General features: G+C 36.7%; 1 protein-coding gene across 1 annotated transcript in view; it reads left to right on the top strand.

Moving 5' to 3' along the window:
* The window catches only part of LOC150092731 (uncharacterized), a 303,164-nt gene that overhangs the window by 110,761 nt on the left and 165,325 nt on the right, over nucleotides 1-27,078 (top strand). The window contains exon 7 of the mRNA XM_090414579.1: nucleotides 8,358-8,419. Coding sequence (XP_090270705.1) covers nucleotides 8,358-8,419 — 62 coding nt within the window. The remainder of the gene's footprint in view (nucleotides 1-8,357; nucleotides 8,420-27,078) is intronic.

A 27,078-nucleotide genomic window follows, 5' to 3' on the forward strand; every position in this document is an offset into this window, starting at 1 on the left:
TTTTCTAAATCCATGAAGCATATATATATATATATATATCTTTTTTGGTTCAGCTCCATTTTTTTTTTTTTTTTATTATAGTTCTCAGGCTTAGTATTGCTTCTCTTGTTCCATTTCATTTTCTGAATCCATATTGGTCTTCCTCTAGTTGTGAATCTATTCTTTTATATATTCTGTTTTGTATTATTTTTAATAGGATTTTGCTAATGTGTGTAATTAGGGCTATTGTTCTGTGTTGGTTACATTGGAGAATGTTTGCTTTCTTGGGGATTGGTATTAGGGATTTTGTGAAGTCTTCTGGGAGATCTCCATTTTCATATATTTTAGCTATTAGTTCAAATATCATTTTTTGTTTCCTCATCCAGATTTTGAAGGGCTTCACTTGGGATGTTATCGATTCCTGGGCTTTTCTTCTGGCTTAAATCTTGAAGTGCTTTTTCAAACCCTTCTTTTATTATTGATGGTCCACTATTGTCTTCATCTTCTATGTCATTTTCTTCCTGTTCTTCTCTTTAATACAGGTGTTCAAGAAATTTTTTCCATTCTTGTAATAATTCTTCAGAATGAATAATTAGTTTACCATTCTCATCTATTAAGGCATTACCAGGTGTGGCCTTTTTCCGTTTGTTGCAGATTTTTGTTATTTGGTTATAAACTGTTTCTAGATTTCCTTTATTAAACAGTTCTTCTGTTTTCTTACATTCTTCATGGAGGTATTCTTATTTTGCTTGCTTACATTTTCTTGTTATCAGATTTTTTAATTTCTTGTATTTTTCTTTGTGTTCTACTTTTTCTGTATTCTTGTATAGCCTCCTTTCCTCCAATAAATCTAATATTTCTTCAGTTATCCATGGTTTTCTTATAGTTTGCTTTTCTCTTCCTAGTATTTTGTTACTAGCTTTTAGGACATTATCTTTTATTTGATTCCACTTGTCATTATTGTTCGTATTTTCTTTTGCATTTTTTTGTGGTAATTTTTGGGTGATTTCCTGAAATTGTCTTTTGATACTTGGTTTAATCCTTTATCCAAGTATAAGCAAACAAGTTTGTGTCTGAACTATTTTCAGGACTGGGGCAACTCATATATAGAAGCTTATGACTTCACATCACTTGCCTTAGTATCCCATAATGCAAAGCACATATCCTTATGGGTATGTATAATGCTATGCATTATGGTAAGGGTCACTATCCAGACTGGTTTCGACTTTTCTTGAGGAATATAGAAGCTTGAGACCTCATGAGACACGATGAGACCTCAGTAAAGGTCAAAACCAGTCTAGGTTTCATTGGATAAAGGATTAAACAAGTATATAATTTCTTGAAATCTTTAATTTATAGTATAACTAAGTGGAAAAACTTCCAACTATCTCTAATCCAGAGTATTTTAATAATAAGATGTAACACCTTTTGGCTACTCATGTATGAAAATATGACTTCTGCATTACTTCAATCTTAGTATCACCTCTGGGTCTGACTCCCACTGATGAGACCTCACAAAAGGTTGAAACTGGTCTGGGTAGTGACCCTTCCCATAATGCATAGGATATGTGCTTTGCATTATGGGACACTAAGGCAAGTGATGTGAAGTCATTAACTTCTATATATGAGTTGCCACTTATATATGTAAGGATATGTGCATTTTGAGATACTAAGGCAAGTGATGTGAAGTAATAAGCTTCTATATACGAGTTGCCCCAGTCTTGAAAATAGTTCAAGCACAAACTTGTTTGCTTATACTTTGGATAAAGGATTAAACCAAGTATATAATTTCTTGGTATCTTTAATTTAGGAATAGATTGAGTAAGTGGCAGCTATATACGAGTATGTATAATGCTATACATTTTGGTAAGGGTCACTACCCAGACTGGTTTTGACCTTTCTTGAGCAATATAGAAGCTTGAGACATGATGACACCTTAATAAAGTTGAAACAGGTCTGCATTTCATTGGATAAAGGATTAAACCAAGTATATAATTTCTTGAAATCTTTAATTTATAGTATAACCAAGTGGAAAAACTTCCAACAACTATCTCTAATCCAGAGTATTTTAATAATAAGGTGTAACACCTTTTGGCTACTCATGTATGAAAATATGATGAATAGGATAAGTGGAAGAGAGGGAATGAGAGAGAGTTATGGGAATGTGAAGAAGAGAGAATGGAAACAGTAGGAGAGAGGGAATAGTAAGATGTATGGTGACTCAATGATCCATGGTGTGCAAGATAGAATGCATATTTCTAGAGGAACAATAGAAAGTGTGGCTATGGCAATTAAGAGCGGTGAAAGAGTGGATGAGAATATTGTGATGGTAGGAACAAATGATGTCAGATATGATGTAAATTGGGCAGTGAGAGATATGAGATTCTTGCTTGAGGTAGTACGAAAGAAGACGCAGAGAGGAAAGATAGTGTGAGTGTTGCCTAGGTATGATAGTGATGAGCTGAGCTGAAGAGCAGTCATATTGAATAACATAATAGCTAGAATGTGTCAGAAGAGAGGATTGGAATATGTAGATGGTTGGACAGCATTTGAGAACAGAGAGGAATTGTATGCAAGAGACCGCTTGCATTTGAATGAGGAAGGATGTAGGCATCTGGAGAGATTGCTGTTCTGAACGAGTCAGTTTGTCAATGCAGGGAAACTAGAATGCCCAAGGTGGATGGTAGCAGGGATGGCCTCTTGTGGGAAGGGGTACTTGGGAGAAGGGGAACGACATCAGGTAGCGCTAAGCCCAGTGGAGTCTAGAGGGGATAATGCTGGGTATAGAAATAGTGACATTTTTATGCTTTATACTAATGCCAGGAGTATCCGGCATAAAGGAGAGGAATTGGTGACACTGATGGCATCAGCCTGGCCAAAGATTATTGTGATCACTGAGACATGGTTGACAGAAGAAGTTATAATAACAGGAATAGAAGTAGCAAGTACAGCATTTTTCGGCAGGATAGAAAGGGAAAGCATGGTGATGGAGTACTACTTATAATAAGTGATGACTTCCGAAGCCTCCTCTAAGAGTGACGACCACTCTTAGAGGAGGCTTTGGAAAGCAGTGACACTAATGATTTTGAAAGCATATGGTGGGAGGTAGAGGTAGGCACGATGGGATAATTAGTGGAGTGTTGCTACAAACCAGGGAGTACAGAGGGTGGGGACCAGGAGATGTTTAGACAGTTGTGCTTGGCAAGTGCAAGAAGAATGAATGTTATGGGAGATTTTAACTACAGCAGTATAAATTGGGGAGCAGAAGATGCATGTAGCAATAAGGGATTGGAATTTCTAGAATTCTTGATGGACAGATATCTTAGGCAACATGTAATAGAGGAAACAAGAGGTTCAAGAGTTTTGGATTTGGTCATGGCATCAGAAGAACTGATAATAAGTGAGATGACATCTCTCCCACCAGTTGCAGAGAGTGACCATGTGGTTTTGACTTGGAAGATGAATAGACATGCAGGAGTATCAAGGAGACAGGAATATATGTGGAATTATAAGGCAGGTGATTATAATAGTCTTTAGACATCAACTTGGGGAAGTTTCATGGAGGGAGGTATTGTAAGGCCCGGATATCATTAGTGCTTGGGAAATTGTGAAGGAATATTTGTTAGCAGCAATAGTAAACTGTATTCCACAAGTGAAGAAGAGGACACATTTTGGTGTAAAGTGGATGACAAACATGGATGACAAACAATATTAAACAGGAGCTGCTTGTTAAAAAGAGGCTATGGAAGAGATATAAGGAGACAGATGAAGAGCAGATGCATGAAGAATATAAGACACAGGCCAGGAGAGTGACTAGTATGGTAAGGAAAGCAAAACTGGAATATGAGAAGAGATTGGCCCTAAGATCCAACGAAAATCCTAGGGAATGTTTTAACAATGAGGCCAGTAGGAGGAGAAATGATTGTAGAAGAATGACATTGTGGGATAAAAATGGAAATAGAGTGACGATGCAGAGGACATAGTGGAATTGTTCAATGAACACTTTATTGGTGTATTTCATCCTGGAGGAGTAAATTTTAATACTAGAGGGATAGAGCAGGTTTGAAGCTTAGAGCTGCAGGAGGAGAACGTGTTCCAAATACTGAGTATTCTGGATGTCAGTAAATCTGTGGGTATGGATGGTATTTCACCATGAGTTTTGAAAGAATGTGCTAGGGAACTGACAACTCCTTTCACCTAGCTTTTCAATGAAAGACTGGCTACAGGAAAGGTGCACAGGGAATGGAAGGATGGTCAATGGAGTGCAAGGGGATATTCAGTTGTTTGCGAATGATGTGAAGCTGGGAAGGATTATTAGTAATAGTGCAGATGCGGCAGCCCTGCAAGAGGATTTGAATAAGCTAGACAGATGGGCAAATAAATGGGGGTGTCAGTTTAATGCAGCAAAAAGTAACGTCTTGAGGTTTGGGACACATCGGTGGGACGCTGTATACTCTATGGGATGAGTTATACTGGATGAAGTAGGGGAGACAAGGGATCTGGGGTTGATGATTGATAGAAACCTGAAATTCAAGGGACATATTGCAAAGGTGGCAAAGGTAATACAAAGGATTGCTGTAATAATGAGAAGGACGCTGACCTGCAGAGATAAAATGGTTATGATTCCATTGTATGAGACCCCGATCAGACCACACTTAGACTATTGTTCTCAGATTTGGTCCCCTGGATTTGAAGGGGATAAATTAGCTGTGTAAAGGGTACAGAAGCAGATAACAAAGACAGTTTCAGGACTGTACAGTGTTAGTTATGAGGATTGGCTGAGGGAATGTGGACTGCAGAGTTTGGTGCATAGAAGAAGGAGAGATGATATGATTGAGACTTTTAAACTGTTGAGAGGTGGTTACGGTTGACACTGGGGAGTTCTTTCGCTTGTTTGAACAGCAGGAAGGAGTGATGACAAGGGATCATCCTGGAAGTTACGAAAGGGAACAATGAGCAAGAGGGTGAGGAGTGGTTTCTTTGCATGGAGGATGGTTGAACTGTGGAATGCATTGCCTGATAGAGTGGTGAGAGCGAGAACGGTCAATGAGTTTAAGGAATGGTATGATAGACTTTGTGTTTCCTAGAAGGGACATCCCACATTTAGTCTTGATAAACTTGTTTTTCCTAGGAAGGACCTCCCCCAATGAGTCTTTTGACTCCTTGGAGGCCTAAATAATAATAATGATAATAATAATATGACTTCTGCATTACTTCAATCTTAGTATCACCTCTGGGTATGACTCCCCCTCACAAAAGGTTGAAACTGATCTGTGTAGTGACCCTTCCCATAATATGTGCTTTTAATAGGATATGTGCTTTGCATTATGGGATACTAAGGCAAGTGATGTGAAGTAATGAGCTTCTATATACTAGTTGACCCAGTCCTGAAAATACTTCATGTGCAAACTTTGTTTGCTTACACTTGGATAAAGGATTAAACCAAGTATATAATTTCTTCAAATCTTTAATTTATTTTATTAGACCTTGGTTTTTGTTACACTGTGTGTGGGTATGGAACATTTCTGAGCTTACTGTAAATTTTCTTATAAAACAGTTAATAATGATTGTACAATATTTTTGTTTTTTTCCAAAATAATTGGTGACCTGTATTTGTTGTTGGAAAGTTAATCCTAATCTCTTCTTTTTTTTCTTCTCAATGTCCTTGAACACAAGAACAATAAATTTTATACTCCTGGTTTCTTTATGTGAGGATGTGGAGGTTTTAGTGGATGTAAGAACTTCAAAATTTTATACATTGGGTAATAAACCACTTTAATATTGTAATTATTAATCAATGCTGCAATTTTGTGTGTAAAATTCTTGATATAAGATCATATGATGCGTTTTTGAAATCTTGTTTATTGGAAGGGGAACTGTCACAGGCTTGTCTAAAATTTTGTTAATTGTCTTCAGTTCATACCCATTGAGAGAGAGAGTGAGAGTATGCCTAAGGAAACAAAGTTCTTCAATCTTTTTTTCTGACATAAAATGTTGTAGACTCTGTCCCATAATTTTTTATTATGTCTATCTTTTGTAACGGATGGTGGTGTGAAGCAGCATGTAAGAATCTTCTAGCTGTGGTTGGTTTTCTGTGTATTGAAATGATAAGCATTTTTCTTCCTCTGATACTTCAAGAAGGATGTCAAGGAATGGTAATTTTCTGTAATCTTCAAGTTCTAGAGTGAATTTCATGTTTGGGTGTAAGCATTTCAAATAATCTTTAAATTTCTCTAACAACAGTTGAATTGGGATATAAAACTTTATGTCACAGAACATGACAGCAACAACTAGCTTTGTTGGAAGTTTTTCCGCTTAGTTATACTATAAATTAAAGATACCAAGAAATTATATACTTGGTTTAATCCTTTATCCAAAGTGTAAGCAAACAAATTTGTGCCTGAACTATTTTTAGGACTGGGGCAACTCGGATTTAGAAGCTAATGACTTCACATCACTTGCCTTAGTATCCTATAATGCTATGCATTATGGGAAGGGTCACTACCGAGACTGGTTTTGATCTTTATTGAGGTCTCGTCAGTGGAAGCCAGACTCACAGTTAATACTAAGGTTGAAGTAATGCAGAAGTCATATTTTTATATATGAGTTTCCAAAAGGTGTCGCACCTTATTATTAAAATACTCTGGATTATAGATAGTTGGAAGTTTTTCCACTTGGTTATACTATAAATTAAGGATATCAAGAAATTATATACTTGGTTTGGTTTAATCCTTTATCCAAGTGTAAGTAAACAAAGTTTGTGCCTGAAATAGGCTCACTCTAGTCCTGATTATATCTGGGTAGTGACGGGTATATATATAATGCATAGTATTATATATACCAATAAGGATATGTGCTTTGCATTATGGGATACTAAGGCAAGTGATGTAAAGTCATTAGCTTCTATATATGAGTTGCCCTAGACATGATTATATTTCAAATGCAAACTTCGTTTGCTTACACTTGGATAAAGGATTAAACCAAGTATATAATTTCTTGGTATCTTTAATTTATATCAACGTACACTTCATATTTACATCTATGAAGTGTACGCCCACACTTCATAGAACTGAGCTTGGAATGTGCCAAGAATAGTCAGTTCATGCTGAAGGAGAGAAAGAAATAAGGGATGTACGAATTGGTCACCAACATGCGAAATCATGTGATTTATACGTAAATTTTCCAACTATTGTACAAACAAAATAGTTACCACTTTAAGAACTAGAATTTTCATAAAAGAAAAGTTAATTTTCCGACATATAATAATAAACACTCATCCCATGAAATGCATTGATTACCCTAATATCTGAATGGATTCTCCTTCTGACATGTGCAGAAGTGTTGAAGGGTCTCTCATCTGTGGGTGTACAGTAGCTTTGTTCAGACATATCAGATAGTTAATCCAACTTTTTTTTTCACATTCTGTTTATATGTACTAGTCTGTTAAAGTCGATGAAATATCTGTTATGTGTAATTATTTTTTCTATTTTTTTTTTTAATCCAATTTTTGTACCCTTGATGTAAGCCCAATGACTTGTGAACCTTTATCAGGTTATATTATTTATTTTATTATTATTATGATTATTAATATCTGACCTCCATGGAGTCAAAGGACTCATTGTGGTAAGTCCATACTCTCTCATACAGAAAGATCATCAAGCTACCCCTTAAGCCCATTTACAGTTTCTGCACTCACTACACTTTCAACCAATACATTCCACTCACCAATCACTCTCATGAAAAGAACCTGCTTCTTACTTTCTCGTTATACAATGGCTTACTCCTTATACTTTCTAGGGATGGCCTCTAGTTTTATTTTTATTTCCCTCTCCTCTATGAAACATCTCCTCCACATTAATCTGGTAACATTCCTTTGCTAACTTATGTCTCAATCATATCCTCTCTTCTTCTTCTATTCACAAGGCTTTGCAATTTGCATTCCCTTAATCCTCCCCCCCCCCCCTTGTACCCGATGTTCAGTAGACCTGATACTGACTTAATAAGCTTTCTATGAACCCTCTGCAGTTATTATCCTAAGATCCCATGGAGTCACAGACTCATCTAGAAGGTCCCTTTTATCATACACACAGCTCATTATATCATGCCTTAAACACAATTTTCTGCAAAATTTGATGCATCCCACACAATGACCAATGTTTAATTCAATCAATGCAACCATTTGATTTCAATGGTTACTGATACATCTGGCATTCATATACAAACATAACAGCTTATTCCTGGATCTGTTACAACTTTCACTGATACCACTTATAATAAATACAGCATTTAAATTTCTAATTTTTAAAATTAAATTCTGTATTTGGCAAGATTTTTCAACAAGCAGCAAGTTTGTCAGTTTCTGTCTTGTTCTCTTTCAGAATGTAATCGAATCCTATACATTTCAGTTTTCATATGCTAAACAGGGAACTGTATTTTCTTGGTAAGTTATAATTTGTAGTTTTGTGACTTTTTAAAGATAACTGATCAACGGTTTTTATTATTCTTGTTGAAACACAACATGCAAAATACACTATATGTGTTTTGTGCTGATTACAGAAAATTAATTATTATTATTATTATTATTATTATTATTATTCAGGCCTCCATGGAGTCAAAAGACTCATCGTGGGAGGTCCTTCCTAAGAACACAAAGTCTGTCAAGACTCATTGAGGGGAGATCCCCCCCCTAAGAAACACAAAGTCTATCATACCACTCCTTAAACTCACTGACCGTTCTCGTTCTCACCACTCCATCAGGCAATGCATTCCATGGTTCAACCACCCTCCATGCAAAGAAACTATTTCTCACCCTCTTGCTCACAGTTTCCTTTCATAACTTCCAGGGATGGCCTCGTCATCACTCCTTCCCGCTGTTCAACCAAGCGAAAGACCTCCCCATTGTCAACCCTGTAACCACCTCTCAACAGTTTAAAAGTCTCAATCATATCACCTCTCTTTCTATGCACCAAACTCTGCAGTCCACATTCCCTCAGCCGATCCTCATAACTATCATTGTACAGTCCAGAAACCATCTTTGTTATCTGCCTTTGTACCCTTTCCACAGTTAATTTATCCCCTTCAAATCCTGGGGACCAAATCTGATAACAATAGTCCAAGTGTGGTCTGATCAGGGTCTTATACAACGGAATGATAACTGTTTTATCTCTGCAGGTCAGCGTCCTTCTCATTATTGCAGCAATCCTTTGTGTTACCTTTGCCACCTTTGCAATATGTACCTTGAATTTCAGGTTTCTATCAATCATTAACCCCAGATCTCTTGTCTCCCCTACTTCGTCCAGTATAATTCCTCTCATAGAGTATGCAGCATCCCATTGATGAGTCACAAACCTCAAGACGTTACATTTTGCTGCATTAAACTTCACCACCCATTCATTTGCCCATCTGTCTAGCTTATTCAAATCCTCTTGCAGGGCTGCCGCATCTGCACTTTTACTAATAATCCTTCCCAGCTTCGCATCATTCGCAAACAACTGAATATCCCCTTGCACTCCATTGACAATGTCATTGATGTAAAGGTTAAACAACATAGGTCCCAGTACTGAGCCCTGTTGGACCCCACTTGTAACCCTCTGCTTCCTTGAAACTGCCCCATCATACACAACTCTCTGATACCTATCAGACAGCCAATCCTGAATCCAGTTGACCAATCTGACATCCAGACTCATGTGCTGCAACTTAAATATCAGTTTATCATGTGGCACCCTGTCAAATGCCTTTGCTAAGCCTAAGAAAATGGCAGTATATGCCTTTCCCTCATCTAATGCTCTTGTAACTTTATCATCAAAGGCTGGCATATTGTTAAAGCAGAACTTTTCTTTCATCTCAATTTTTGAGTACGAACACATTTCAGGTTTCAAACAACAAATGAATTCCTTTCTCCACACCATGAACAGTGATATTTTTATAAGCTGTTCATGGTGTGGGGAAAGGAATTCATTTGTTGTTTGAAACCTGAAATGTGTGCTACTTATGATTAGTAGTGCTTTCATAAACCATCAATATTTCTATGCAGGAACAATGTTCTTAGCATTTTACCAAAAAAAGATAACCATTTTGATAAAAATGCATGTCACTGCTTATAGGAGGTATTACATGTGTTTTCTGGACATCTTTTCAAACACGGTAATATAATATGATTTCTAAACAGATGCCATTGACTCATTGTGGCGATCCAATCTAACCATGCAAGATTGTTGAGCCTTGTCTATTCAGCTCATGTCTGTCAGCTTCCATTTGCTCATTGCTGTAACCTCCAGAAATTCACTATATCCCTTTGTCAAAGTGATTCAACCTCCATGTTAGACTGCAACACAACTTCTATGAATTTTCTCTTATACTCCCATCATATGCACCAGTAAAAAAATAGTCTGCTTGGTTATAATCTGTCTATTACAATGAATTTTCACTTTGGCAAACTTGTAGTTGAGAGTGACTAATGGAATAGTTTATTATAGTTATTTTCTGTAGTGAATTTCTCTATAGCAGGGAAATTTTTTTGTACTTCTGATTTGCAGAGATAAAACTTTGGCCACGGCTTCTTGGTAAATGGTTATTATTATTACATAAGAACTTCCATGGAGTCCAGAGAGTCCACAAGTAGGCTCTTGCTAACTATTATTCATACAATACCTATCATATTTCTCCTTAAGCTCATTCACTGACAGAATGCTCACAGATACTTCTGGCTACCATTCCTACACCAGCATTCTCCAGGGAAAGAATCTGGTCATCATGTCCTTGCTTACTACACTTTTATTCAATTTCCTGCCCTGTCATATATTAAAAAATTTCTTTGTCTTCTTCTAAGACCCCTTTAACTTATATTTTTCTGTGACATCTCCCCATTTCTGCCTATCATCTAAACTTTGTAACCCACAAACCATCAGCTATCCTATAAGGAGCACTTCACAGCCTAGTCACCATTTTGGTCACTCACTTCTGAATCCTCTCCAACACATCCATATCCTCAAGAAAGCTGGGCAACCAAATTTATAAAGAGTAGTTAAGATGTGACCATAACAAAATCCTTAGAAAAAGGAATAATAACTTCCCTGTTCCTGTTACTAATTGTCAATGTCAGTGGTGGTGAATTGTCAACTATCTAATATAACAACACTGTGTGGCTACTATAAATGGCACATCTATTCTCTGTATATATAATGAGTAAATGTTTGCCAGTAATAGATGTAAACTAGTTTGACTATGAGCAGATAGCCGTTTCAGAAATACTGGCACCTGCCCTGTGGGACAGGTGCCAGTATTTCTGAAACAGCTGCACTTTTGATTGCTCTCATGCTACTGTATCAAGGGTGTTCCAGGACTGGATTATCCATGAACAGACATCCAGCAGAAGGGTTGACATTCAGCCATGTGTGGTTGATCCTAGAGGTGAGCATTGGGGGATGATGATTGGTATCTCAGCAACAACATGCAACAGTCACACAGCTCACCCACCAGTACAAAAGTGGTGCAGTTTGACTGATTTCCATATGCACCATGCACCGTACCTTGCTTTGCCTGGGGTTCCACAGCTGGAGACCAACAAGGGTACTAATGATGATGGCCAGGCATCACAAATGGGCAAAAGAATGTTAGCAATAGACCCTCGACAGATAGAAGGTTGTCTGGGTGATAAGTCCCATTTCCTGCTGCACCATGCTGATGACCAGGTTCACATTTGGTGTAATCAGCATGAAGCACTATCCCCTGGTTGCAAAGTTGGGATTCGACATGCCACTGCAGGTGGTCTTATGGTTTGGGGTTCCTGGCATGCCCTAAGTCTGTTTGTTATCATCCCACAAACACTGGATGGCGAATGCTACAGGGACCTGTTAACCAACCATCTCCAGCCATATCTGCTGGAGATCTATCCTGACTATGGTGCCATCTTTCTACAGGACAATGCACCTTATCATCAGGCTCATACAATTACTGAGTGATTGGAGGAACACAATGACAAATTCACCACATTGCCTTGGCCCTCAAACTCCCCTGACTGTAACCCAATTGAACATGTGTGGAATATGCTAGAGCACAGTGTGAGAACTGCTGATGCTCCTCCACAGAATGAGCTTGAATTGACGGAATTTCTGCAGCAGACATGGGTTGAGTTATGCATGGAGGATGTTCAGCACCTTGTGGAATCTGTTCCTAGGCGAGCTGTGATTGCACAGAAAGGTGGACCAACGTGTTATTAGGTAGGGTGTTCCTAATGCAAAGCTAACTCAATGTATAGTTTCATATTTTCCTGTTATTTTATCAATAACTCTTATAAGACTAACTGACCTATAAGTTCTCGATAGTTGTCAATAACTCCTAGGGTTTATAGATCTTAATTTTATTCATTGATCTCTTCTCCCTCTTTTAAACTAGTATTATCCTTGTGGGAAGTTTTCAATATCGAGACCACATTATTATGTAATTAAAGAGTTTAATAAAAATAAACAATTAAACCTGGCAAGTTTCATAAATCCTTATATCAAGAATGTCACAGACAGAGTGGCTTTGTTGCTCTGTGAGTACAACATAAAAGTGGCTTTTTTACCTTTACAAAAATTTCAAGATTCCTACATCCACCAAAACTTCCACATCACTCCATGAAAAAAACCAGGCATCTATGAAATTCATTGCTGTTGTGGTATTTGTTATGTAGGTCAGACAGGAAGGATGGGAGAGATCTGCATGTCTGAACTCGTAAAAGAACTGAAAAAAGAAAAGAGCATAAATCAGGCCTAGCATTCCACACAACCACTACTGGATTAAGTACTCTGGCAACAAACAAAAATGTCATATATTGATAATAACCGTTTCACAAGAAAATTTAAAGAAGCCTCACAAATGCTTAGGATCCCTACACAATGCAATAAAAATCAAGGCTTAATTTGTATGCATTTGTATGTTTTTATCAAACATTTAACCAACATTGGACCTAGGATATAATTATTATTATTACGTGACACCTCCAGGGAGTCCAAAGACTCATCGAGGGGAGGGTACCCACTCTAGAACTCTCTGTCTCCACCACTCAATCTACAACGAACCACAACTACCATCATCATCATATAATACATGTGATATCACAGAATGTTAACAACTAGTAATGTTCCAACATGCACACAGTAACAAATTTACCATTTGTATTCTGGTTTATCAATTATATGTTTTACAGTTGTGAAGTTATCAAAAATATCTAATATGTGTAATTAATTGTTAATAGGCTTTTGTTGTGTAAAACTTTAAGGTACTAGTACCCCTGATGATGTAAGTCATACGACTTACAAAACTTGTCGGGGTTTTAATTTTAGTTCTTTAATACAAGTATTATCCTCACAAATTTCCAATCAGTAGGAATGATTCCTAATCTTACTGACTCATTGAAATTAATCATAATTTAATTATTTCTGATGTAAGTTTATTTACTACATAGGATGATATGTTATGCATACCTCTGCTGTTATTGGTTGTCAAACATTTTCTAGGTGCATTTGCATTCTCATCTCCTTATCTGTGTTCCCACCTTCCTTCTTCTACATAAATACTTACAAAGTAATTATTAAAATTCTATGCTACTTCACAGGGTCTTTTCAAAATTACCTGTGCTACACTTCTGCTCTCTTTGACTTATTTTTTTTTTTTTTCATACATCTATAAGACACTTAGAACTGGTCTTAGCATTATTGTTGTCTGTAGCTCAAATTTAGCTTTACAATCTCGAATTAACGATTTAGTTAAAAATTACTATTGTTTTGTATAAATACAAAATGCTTGCCATAGATTTTAGCTGGAATATATGGTAATACATATTTTTCCAGATATGTATACCTCCTAAAAGAACATGGTTTTTCATCCAGTAACTCTGGACTTGTTTAAAACTGCCTGGATAAATTTGGACACTAATTATAAAATATTGCTTTAAATGTTTTCTGCATGCTATTATTATTGATATTTGCAAATATCAATAATAATAGCATTATTATTATATAATAATAATAATAGTCACATAAAGTTACTATTATATTCCAACTCCCAAGTTATGCATTCTAATCCTCTTTAAATACTAACCTTTCTTAAGATTCTGGTCTTGTTGCTTTCTTATCACAGCTTTTCTCCTTAATTTTAATTCTCATGCAGGGTTAAATGCTGAAAGTGATTATTAAGTAGTATGACTAAAAACTATTAAAAAATCTATTCAAAATCTATTCAAACTGACTCTAAAAATTGCTACTTGTTCTATTTATTACTGTTTCATTTACCCAGTCTATATCACTGATATTAAAATGGCCTATTATTAATACCTTACCTTTTGATGATTTTGTGGGGCGATGAGACTCACTTTCACCTGAACAGAGCTGTGAATCCCACAGTTGCTGGGTATGGGCTATACAAAACCTGCATGCAATCCAACAGATTCCTGTGCATTCACATAAAGTTACTGTCTGGTATGAGTTTATAGCTTTGTTTATCATTGGACCATTCAGGACATTCATCAGCCAGGTCCTGTGACTTTCTCAGTTACTGCTGAGAGGTATTACAATATGATAAACAATTTTGTTGTGCCACAGCTACAGAAGCACCTGTGAATGGATTCTGTCATTTTCATGCAGGATGAGATGCCTCCACACATCAGTTGATCCATACAGCAGGTTCATCTAGAATATTTCATGGAAATATTCTTGAAGAATGATTAGCCATGCATTTCCCATTGCATGGCTGCTTCATTCACCGGATATGACCCCCTGTGACTTCTGGCTCTGGGGATTTCTCGAAGCTGGTTTGCCAGGATAATCCTGATAACTTGCGACCACTGAAAGAGAGCATAAAGCATCATGTCAAAGGATGCAGTTTGAGTCATATTGGAAAGCAGCATATTGATCAGTACAGCAGCCCATGAACGTATAATGGAAATGAATAAAAATGTGTTATTTATGCTTATGTCACTTTTCTCCTTCTTACCCACACAGAAAAATTACTACATCTCCACTTGGTACATCATACGGCATCCTGGTAGTGAATTTTAGAACTAACCCCCCCCCCCCCACCTCAGATATCACTTCTGCATGACACACAATGTATTTCTGCAAAGTTTCATGGCATTTGGATCACTGAGTGGCATTCTACAAGGCCTTAAAACAGGGATACTTTAATTTTGATCACCCTATACTTTGCATCCCTAACTTTTGTTATTGTTAGGATTATTGTCATTTCTACTTAATATATTTCCAACTTTAATAAGTTTAGTTTAATCCTTTATCCAAGTGTGAGCGAACAAAGTTTGCGCTTGAAAGTATCTTCAGGACTGGGGTGAGGTAATACAACACCAGGCAACTTGTTGCAAAGGTGGAGCAAGCTTACATCACTCTTATCTCAGTATCTCCCATAATGCAAAACACGTCTCCATGCGGATATGTATAATGTTATGCATTAAGGGAAGGGCCACTAACAGGGCTGGTGGAAGCGGGTATGCGGGGCATGCGGGCGCCGCTATGAAGGAGGTGCCGCCAGGGTACTATTCATAAGTTCATTTTTAAGAAACAAAATTTTTATCATGAAAACAAAAAATTCTTAGAATGATCAATATTAAAATAAATAAGGCTGGATACACCAAATAAAAATTTAAAAAAATTATATTGCCGCCTCTTTGATCAGCCGGCTGTTTACAATTTTGCAGCGATAGCAGGCTAAATGCTAGCCTACAGAATGTTGTGTCTGCTGCAGTCTATCTAAAGGGAAATGGTGAATGGTTTTTATGCACAGAAACGAATTTTCATACAAAACATTTGTTGCTAGTTAACCAGTCATATGGTATGCATCTCAGTATGCTACTGACAGTAGCGCAGCGTGGACTATTATTTCGTCTCTGTGTCGTGTTGTGTAATAATTTCTTGTGGGTATAAAATAGAAATGGAATCAAAAATTTAAAAAAAAGTTATCCGGTGCACAAAATCGTAAGTGTCATGCTGCGAAAGAAGCAGATGTTAAGAAACAAACTGGGGCTCTTAATAAATTTGTTAAAATATTAAAATATTCTGATGCAGATTGTAACCAACTCGATACATCAGAAAACATAGTTGAAGAACTGTGCACATCATCCAGTTTGCATAAAAGTACTATTGCAACTACTGAGCAAGATAACAAGACGCATGATTTAAGTGAAAAACAGTTACAAGATTTAGTTGTAGTTGATCACGAAACTAACACATTGTTAGTCTCTGTAAATTTAGAAGATCCAGGTGAATGGGGAAATATTGATGAAAAATTCTGAGTTGTTTTAATTGAAATGGGACCTGTTCAAAAGAAAAATATAATATATCCCAGAGATACATATGGTCATAAATTTGGCAACACGTATTATAATAGAAAAATGGAAAACGGTGAGCTCATGCCAAGAACATGGCTCATTTATTCCGAAACTTTAAATTCTGTTTTTTGCTTTTGTTGCAAACCTTTCGCACCTACCGAATCAAGTAGAAATGTAAGCACAACTTTGCATAGACATGGGACTAGTTTAACTCATATGAAAAATTTCTTAAAATGGAAGGAAGTTGATAAAAATTTAAAAAACAAAACTACTGTTGATTGCCAGACTCAATGGAAAAGAAACACTGGACGAGCATTTTAGAATGCTTGATTGAAATTATAAAATTCCTTGGTAGCCAAAATGTAACTTTTCGCGGATCATCTGATAAATTATATGAAAGGAATAACGGCAATTTTTTAAAATTAGTCGAACTATTTGCGAAGTTTGATCCTGTTATGGAAAATCATGTTGAAAGGACCCTACAACGAAACAATAGAGTACACTATTGGAGTAAAGACAGTCAAAATGAAATATTGGAAACTTTGAGTAACGCAATCAGGGATACAATTTTATTATCAATTCGAAAATCTAAATATTATTTCATAATTTTAGACTGCACACCTCATGTAAGTAAAACAGAACAAATGACCATTATCATTATTATTCGCTGGAATTGTCAAGATCAGGGAAAACTTTTTAGGTTTTCCCTGATATATCAGATTCCACAGGACGTGGTTTATGTGCAACAATAATGGAACAACTGGAAAATGGAACATTCCCATTGAAGACATGCGAGGGCAAGGGTATCACAATGGGGCAAGTATGAAAGGGAAAAAATATGTGCTACAAAATTTGCTTTTAAAAAAAATCCTCGAGCTTTTTACGTGCCATGTGCTGCTCATACTCTAAATTTAGTCATTAACAATGCAGCCAAAGTGAATGCAGATACAATTAGTTTCTTTGCAATTATTCAAGAAATATACAATTTCTTTTCATTCTCTTACAAACGTTGGGCAACCTTTTAAAGTTCTTAAAAAAAATTAACATTGAAACAGTCATCAGAAACGTGATGGGAAAGTAAAAATAATGCAATCCGCCCTCTACGATATCAGTTAGGAGAAATTTACGATGCACTTTCTGAAATTTTAAATAATGAAAATTTTAATAAAGAATCTAATAAAGAAAATTTTAATAAAGAAAACTTATTTTAGCACATAATGTTTGTGTATGAAGCACAAACATTATGTGCTAAAATAAAGGACTACAAATTTATTTGCTCTCTTATAACTGGACATGATTTACTTAACAGAATAAACCCTGTGAGTAAAATGCTTCAAGACAAAAATATGAACATTACACTTGCTTTAGAATCTATTGAAAACTTAAAATGTTCTTACAAGAGTATCGATTAGATACAAATTTTAAAGAAGTACTAAAACAGCAAAAGAACTCAGTAAAGAGGTGGACAGGGAACAAGAATTTAAAACTGGTACGGAAGTCTGACAATTTGACTACAAGCATCATGACGAAACGCCACAATTTCCAGAAAATAAATTTAGAGTGAATGTGTTTTATACACTTCTAGACGTTGCAACGTTAATAGAAAGGTTTGAACAACTAGAAACATATTATCATAATTTCAATTTCTTGTATAGATTACTACAAATTAATAACGAAGATTTACGAAAAAATTGTGACAATTTAGAGATTCTCTTGAAGGATGGTGACAATAAAGATGTAAATGCAATAGAACTATATGACGAATTATGTGCTTCATGGGATATTTTTCGGAAGGATAATTTAAATATTCAAAACCCTTTCGATATTCTTAATTTTATGGTGTCTAATAATTTATCTTTCCCTAACTTTTCAATTGCTTTAAGAATACTATTAACCTTACCTGTTAGTGTAGCGAGCGGTGAACATTCCTTTTCCAAGTTGAAATTGATTAAAACCTACTTAAGAACAAGTATGTCACAAAAAAAGGCTTGTTAGTTTGGTGTTAATAGCTATTGAAAATGATATATGTGCGGAATTGGACGTTAAGACCATTATTTCTAATTTTGTGAATATGAAATCAAAAACCCTAAAATTTTAATTTAAAAAAATTTCAAGTATATTTACGTAATTTAATTTGTTTTCTGTTATTCTGTAAGGATGTTATTTTTTGAATACTTATATTAAATGTTCTAATTATTTCTGAATTCTTTTCTTATTTTCTCATCTGTCTTGAGTTTCTTTTATTTTCCTAAAAGATAGTTCCACTTATAAAATTATTAAAATTTTTTTACAAGTTGCTAAGAATTTAGTAACTTGTAAAATGCAAGAATATTTTGAACTTTAGTTCAAATAAATTTTAACTTAAATTAAAATTCATTTTAATTTTGTTAGCGATTCGGGTCGGTGAGAAGGCTATAATCCCTGTATCATTATATTCAATTAAAGTGAAGTGGCTTTATCAAAATTTCCTTTAACTTTTCAGAATATTTTTGAATATTCGGGTTTTTAACGATTATCCTGCCTAGTCAACACTCCCGGTTCATTACATTTAGCAAACCAACATGTGGCTGTTTTGTCAAAATTTATTTAAGAAATTTCAAATAATTTAAATTTTTATTATCGTAAAAGAACCACACACACACCCGGATCGTTACTGGGGCGCTTAGATAGCCATTGCATGCGGGCGACAAACACCCTAGCGCTGGCTCTGGCCACTACCCAGACTAGTTTCGACCTTTATCGACGTCTCTTCAGTGAGAGCCAGGCCCAGATGTGGAGATACCAAGCAGAAGTAATAGCAAGGTCATCTCTATCTATAGGAGTTGCCGAAAGGTGTGCCACCATTTATATTAAATTACTCAGGATTTAGAGAAAGATGTTGAAAATTTATTTTTCACTTGGTTAGACTATGATAAGTTTAGTTTAATCCTTTATCCAAGTATGAGCAAACAAAGTTTGTGCCTGAAAGTATCTTGAGGACTTGGGTAAGGTAGTGCAACACCAGACAACTTGTTACAAAGGTGGAGCAAGCTTACATCACTCTCACACTTGGATAAAGGATTAAACTAAACTTATTATAGTCTAACCAAGTGAAAAATAAACTTTCAACATCTTTCTCTAAATCCAGAGTAATTTAATAAAAAAAAGGTGGCATACCTTTTGGCAACTCCTATAGGTAGAGATGACCTTGCTATTACTTCTGCCTGATATCTCCACATCTGGGTCTGGCTCCCACTGAACAGACCTCAATAAAGATTGAAACTAGTCTGGCCCTTCCCTTAATGCATAACATTATACATATCTGCATGGAGATGTGTTTTGCATTATGGGAGATACTGAGATAGGAGTGATGTAAGCTTGCTCCACCTTTGCAACAAGTAGCCTGGTGTTGTACTACCTTACCCCAGTCCTGAAGATACTTTCAGGCGCAAACTTTGTTTGCTCACACTTGGATAAAGGATTAAATTAAACTTATTATTGTCTAACCAAGTGAAAAATAAACTTTCAATATTTCCAACTTAACAGAGCAGAATGTTTTTAATTAATACTTTATTTTTTAATAATGTCTATGAACAGAAATATTTGATATAATGGGCATTCTGGCATGCAAATTCTGAGTATCCAAAAGAAAGTAATTTACCATTCAACGGATCTGCACACATTGCAAATTACTCATGCCTTTAAAAGCATGGAAATGTAACCACTTCACTTCATTCCCATTTTTTGGGTTACTCAGTGGGTTAAGCACATTTCCAGAATATTCAGGATGGCAAATCATCATCGTTTACATTATTCTTTGAGATGGTGAGCTGTTGAAATGCTAGAAGCTACGTAGTCATAGACAAAGATGATATGCTGGCATGATGTTATTAAGTATCATCTCAGCACTATGAACATAGTTTCAGGAGGCAGAAACTATTATGAGAAGAGCTGGCGAATGTTGTTTGATGACTGTGTCAGTCAACTAGAATAGACCACTGTCTGTCTAATGTCAAGAGGGGACAGTTCTGTTTTTTGATCCCATTTTGCCTACAAACAAATTCTAGACTGTGTTTGATCTGAATATTCTTCTTCTTAAGGTGCCACTTCTATTGAAGGGCAGTGACTATCTTGGCAAACGAACTACATTCTTGCATTGATCTGAGCAGTTGTACACCGTTCTTTCTTGTCCATGTCTTGATGTTGTCAAACCAAGATATTCTTTTTCTTCCTCTAGCTCCTTTGCCATCAGTTTTTCCTACCAAAATGATTTGTAGAAACTGATAGTTGCCATTTCTCATGATGTGACCAAGATATGATGTTTTTTGTTTCTTGATTGTTTATACGAGATCTTTGGCCTTGCCAATGGATTTTAAGACATCTTCATTGGTAATTTTTTCTGCCTATGATACCTTTAGCATTCTGAGTTTCTTGATGGTTGTCGCCTGCAATGTCCATGTTTCATCTCCATAGAGCAGAATGGACTAGATGTAGCATTTCAGCATTCATCATCTGACTTCTATGTTTAGATCTTTATTGCAGAATCCATGACTTAATTTTTAATGGTATCAACAACACCAAATAATTTTATCAAAAGATGTTTTATTAACTGCTTATATTTTGCTGAATTTCAAATCAGCATCATCAGAGCACAACACACTTGTACACGTGACAGTGAGTAAGTGAAACAATGCAATTGCAATGGACAAAAGATCTAGTCCTATTTTGGCACCCTCTAATGTTGTAAAAAAAAAACATTACAGCTATGTGGGAGATGCTCTTAGGATGACAGTCTCCCAAATTTTTGGTAAATTAATGCAACTATATTTGTTCAGGTTAGGAGAATTCTTCAAAGCAATTGCTGACTGAAAAAATAATCTTTCAGATCTGTAACGACTCCTAAATAGCAAATTCATTTTCTTCCAACTAATCCTGTGTGAAGGAGTGTCCAAAGTGTGGTCTACCAGTCCTGACTTGCCATAGTAATAGTAGCGAATGTATTTTTTATGTTCTTCCAGGCAGGTATTAACTGATCTTCCTGTTTGTCCATAGTCTTTTGTGTGAAGTTTATCCTTAGGTGAGCGGATCAGAGTTGCTAGTTTGACATGAGGTTTGAAAGTGGCACGAAGGTCATCAGTACTTTGGCTATCTTTTCCGATGTACCTCTGACATAGGGAATAGAGATGGTCATGTTTTATTTCTGTGTATTAGGGGAGGGAGGAGTAATGTGGCTGTGTAGTATTTTGTAGGAATTGTAGCCGTTGGCTAAGAATATATGGTGCAGATATTTGAGTTCTGTGGTCAGAGCTGTATCGTTAGAACAAATAGCTCTGGCTCTGTGTGTAAGTGTTTTTAAAATATAATACTGTTGGACTGGATGATGATGTGATTGTTTGTGTAGGTATCTTCCTGTGTGTTGGCTTTCTGTAAATGGAAAAAGATAATGATCCATCTGAAAGGCGAGTGACTAATGTGTCAAGAAATGGTAAACAGTTATTACATTCTTTTTCTACTGTGAAGTGGATTTTGGGATGTTGACTGTTTAGGTAAGTGACAAACACATCCAAAGTGCTGAAAATTTATTTTTCACTTGGTTAGACTATAATAAGTTTAGTTTAATCCTTTATCCAAGTGTGAGCAAACAAAGTTTGTGCCTGAAAGTATCTTCGGGACTAGTTCATTTCTACCTATAGGAGTTGACAAACGGTGTGCCACCTTTTTATTAAATTACTCTGGATTTTTGAGAACGATGTTGAAAGTGTATTTTTCACTTGGTTAGACTGTAATAAATTTAGTTTAATCCTTTATCCAAGTGTGAACAAACAAAGTTTGTGCCTGAAAGTATCTTCGGGACTGGGGTAAGGTTGTACAACACCGGGTAACTCGTTGCAAAGGTGGAGCAAGCTAACATCACTCCTATCTCATTATCTCCCATAATGCACTCCTTGCAGATATGTTTAATCGTATGCATTAAGGGAAGGGCCACTATCCAGACTAGTTTCGACCTTTATTGAGGTCTCTTCAGTGGGAGCCAGGCCCAAGTGGAGATAGGAGTGATGTTATCTTGCTCCACCTTTGCAACGAGTTGCCCAGTGTTGTACTACCTTACCCCAGTCCTGAAGATACTTTCAGGTGCAAACTTTGTTTGCTCACACTTGGATAAAGGATTAAACTGAATTTATTAGATCCAAAGTGCCTTGTCCATGGGGCTAAATGTCAAACTCATCATTTACATAGTGTAACCATATTAGTGGCTTGTATATAACTGTGGTAAGTACTTTGTTTTCAAAGTGTTTCCATGTAAAGTTTACTAAAGGGGGGAACCCATTTAACATGAACTGGTTTTATTTTTTTGATGATTTCTTTGGGCCAGTAAGTCATTTTTTTTTTTTATTAATTTTCAGACTTTTTTCCTTTGAGACATGGTGAAGTCTCAATCTATAATTTGGTACATTGATAATCTTGCATTTTTCTGTTATAATCTTCTTGATCCATGATAACTGTTGCATTTCCTTTATCAGCTTTTGTAATAATAATATTTTTATTCTTATATAACTTTTTAAAGGCAGTTATTTCATTACGTGGTATATTGCATTTTGGTGGTTTAGCCTGTTTAGAATACTTGCTATATTTAAAAGCCCATTATTATCCATTGCCGGCAGAAGATTTTTTTTTTTACAAATTAGAGGGCACCAAAATAGGACTCTAGATCTTTTATTATTATTATTATTATTATTAAACAAGACCTCATGGAGTCAAAGACTCATCTAGGAGGTCCTTTTATCTCAAACACATCTCATCATACCGGGTCTTAAACACATTCAAACTCCTTGCAGACACCACACTCTCAGGCAAGGCATTCCAATCATTCACAACTCTGCACGAAAAAAACCTGCCTCTCACTCCCCTACTCACACCCTCTTTATACAGTTTCCAGGTATGACCTCTGGTTCTCCCCTGATCTCCCACTATTCTCTGTAGAACTTCTCCACCATTGATCCTATAACAACCCCTTACCAACTTGTAGGTCTCTATCATATCTCCCCTCTTCCTTCTCTCCACTAGACTCTGCAAATTACATCTTTTCAATCTTTCCTCATACTCGACATTCCAGAGGTCAGAAACTACCTTAGTCAGTCGCCTTTGGACCCTTTCCAACATCTCTTCATGCTTCTGAAAACCAGGTGACCAAATCTGGGCACAATAGTCCATGTGTGGCCTAATCAGCCTTATACAATGGAACAAGAATCTCCCTACTTCTACACGTCAGTGTCCTCCTCATCATTTGCAGAAGTCTTTGTGTTGTCTTCACAATTTTGGCGATGTGTCCCCTAAATTTTAGATCCTTATCCACTATCACTCCCAGATCTCTTATTTCCTCTACTTCCAACAATATATTCTCACCAAGCATAAATTCTGCATCCCATCTTTGTTTTCCAAATTTTAAAACCTTACATTTTGTAACATTGAACTCGCATCCCCATTTGCTTGCCCAATCACTCAATTTATTCAAGTCTTCTTGCAAGGCCACAACATCTTCACTACTCTTTATGGTTCGTCCCAACTTTGCATCATCTGCAAACAACTGAATATCTCCATCCAAATCTTCGCCAATATCATTAATATACAAGTTAAATAGTAATGGCCCTAAAACAGATCCCTGAGGCACTCCACTAGCGACTTTCCTTTTCCTGGATATTGCACCCCCATACACAACTTGTTGATACCTATCAGATAGCCAGTCTCCAATCCAATGCACTAATCTAATATCCAACCCCATCTGCTCTAGTTTGACTGTCAACTTATCATGAGGTACTCTATCAAAAGCTTTTGCAAAATCCAAGTATATTACTGTGTATCCTTCTCCTCTGTCCAAGGAAGCAGTCACTTTATTGTAATAAGTAAGTAGATTACTAAAACACGACCTCCCTTTAGCAAATCCATGCTGTCCATCAAAGATTATACCATTGTTGTCAACCCAACTCTGGATCCTAGTTCTCACAAGCTTCTCCAACAACTTAACCACAACACCTGACACACAGATAGGCCTATAGTTTGATGCTTGAGTTCGATCACCTCCTTTATGAAGTGGCACAATCTTGCCCTCCTTCCACTCTTTAGGGACTTGACCAAGTGCAAGACTCGTATTAAAAAAATATGTCAAGGCAGATGTCAACTCTCTGGCACATTCCTTCAGAATACGCGGTGATATATTATCAAGTCCCACAGCCTTATTTACATCTAGTTTACTCAACTCCTCAAACACCTCTTGCTCACTTACAGTCAGTCTCTCCTCCCCATCATCAACTGCTCTTAATCTCTCCATGAAGTCACATTCACAAGATTGAAAGATCTTTATGAACTGCTCATTAAGTATCTCCACCACACATTCTGCAACAGCTGTCTTTATACCATTTCCTCCAATCAATGTCATCCTTCCATAATCATTCTTTCTTTTGCTGGCTACATATCGAAAGAACTCCCTAGGATTCTTTTTGGCTTCATTAGCTAACTGCTGTTCATACCTCTCTTTAGCTACTCTCACCAACCAAGTCACTCTCCTTGCCTGGTCTTTGTAGAACTCATGAAATTGGTTACTTCCACTTCTCTTATGCTGCCTCCACAATGCCCTTTTTCTCTGTATTGCATGCTTAATCTCTTTATTCATCCATCTCACACCTAACTTATTTAACCTTCTCACCCGTGGTATACATTTAGACATTGCATCCACTAAATATTTTTTGAAAATCCCCCAAGCTGCATTGATCTCTTTTCCAGCTAACTCCTCATTCCATGCTACACCTGCAAGCTGTCTCCTGAGCTCTTCATAATCATCCCCCTTGTAGTTCCACATATACCCTTTTTTCACAGGGGTCCTTGCACTGCTGGCAACCACCCAAGTAATCACCTCATGGTCACTTTCACCAATTGGTGGATGATTTGATACCTCATTGATAATTACATCCTCCGATGAGATGACCAAGTCCAAGACCCTTAATCCTCTTGTGCCCTCTGTTACATACTGTCTGAGGTAGTTATCCCTCAAAAACTCAAGAAACTCATTTTCTTTACTTCCAGTTGCTATCTCTTCATTCCAGTCTATATTGCCATAATTAAAATCACCCATAATGATCACCCTTTTCTTATTTGCTTGGCTTATTTGACTATACATTTCACTATCACCACCATCCACATTACCAGGTCTATAACAACATCCCACCAAGTATTTGATTCTATTCACCTCTATCTCACACCATACTGCCTCAAAACCACTGGCCCCATTTCCCTCTTGCATCTCTACCTTGTATGGACATAACTCTTTCTCTATCATCAATAGCACTCCCCCTCCCTTTTTACCCCTTCTATCCTCACGAAACACATCATACCTTTCCATCTCTATTCCTGTCAGGATGTCATCCTCATCTAACCATGTCTCACTTATTCCGACAATCTCTGGGTGCACAGACGCAATTAGTGCAACCATTTCATCCGCCTTGTTTCTTATACTTCTAGCATTGGTATACAAACATAACAACTCATTTCTGGATCTACAGCTAGTTCCACTGATACCACTCACCCGATGTGATCTCTCCATGCTGGACTGGGGCCATTTCCCTTTCTGCTTCTTCATTTTAGAACCCTTTGCAATTCCATCTGTTTCCTTTTGATCCCTGATCATCCCATTACCTTCCTGCCTACACATTCTCTCACCTCCTCTTGGAGCATCCACCTTTCTCACGCTGTGTATCCCTGTCCACCCTGAGCCTCGCCGTTTCCCTGCTCCTCTTGCACACCCATTCTCTCATTTTCTATACTCATACCACTCACTTCCACATTCATTTCCACTCCTTCAATCTCTCCTGTCTTACTCTCCTGCTCTTCCACATCACTCCCCTCTCGATCTGATTCATTCTCTCTATTCACTTCTCTACCTTCCAGCAGCAGTCTCTCTAAGCGACTCACACCATAACCACTCAAATGCAGTCCATCGCTCCCATACAGCTCACTTCGTCCCTCAAACTCATTCCACACATTAACAAACTGTACTCCCATCTCCTCACACATTTCAGCCAGAATATCATTCATAATCCTTGCTGTCCGCCTCATTTCACCACAATCATACCTAGGCAACACACTGACCACCCTTCCTGTCACACTATTCTCCTTTATCTTTCCAAGCAGTCTCCTGACATTCATTTTGACATGCTCTTTGTTCTCTCTCAAATCATTCGTACCAATTAATACAATTAACTTTTGTCCATCAATTGTATTGTTTCTGTCATGTGTAGAAGGGTGTTGTGCTCTGATGATGCTGATTTGAAATTCACTGAAATATAAGCAGTTAATAAAACATCTTTTGATAAAACTGTTTCGTGTTGTTAATACTGTTAAAAATTAAGTCATGAATAACCATCAACGCCTAAGCTTATCTGTTAGATTTATTGCAGAATAATGTTCTCATTTTCATGAAGGACTGCTGTGCAACTTCAGTCCTTGTCTTTATATCTATTTCAGGATCCCACCTTTCATTAAGCCAGCAACCAAGATATTCATAACTTGACACTTGATTGACAGTTTTCCCATCGAGTGTTAGTTTCTTTGATGAGGTTGGATGTTTGCTGATGACCATGTATTTCCTCTGGTTGATGTTTATATTTATTCCCATTCTTTGGCTTTCTATGTATGTACTGTCAATGAGTTTTTGGAGATCCGTGATGTTATCTGTAATTAGCACAGTGTCATCTGCATATTGCAGGTTGTTAACAATCTTTCCACTTATTGTGATTCCCTCTGGACATTCT

The sequence above is a fragment of the Typopeltis vanoorti genome, chromosome 25 (assembly GCF_054136105.1).
Source record: "Typopeltis vanoorti isolate ZY-2024b chromosome 25, IOZ_Tvanoo_1.0, whole genome shotgun sequence".
Classification (NCBI taxonomy): Eukaryota; Metazoa; Arthropoda; class Arachnida; order Uropygi; family Thelyphonidae; genus Typopeltis; species Typopeltis vanoorti.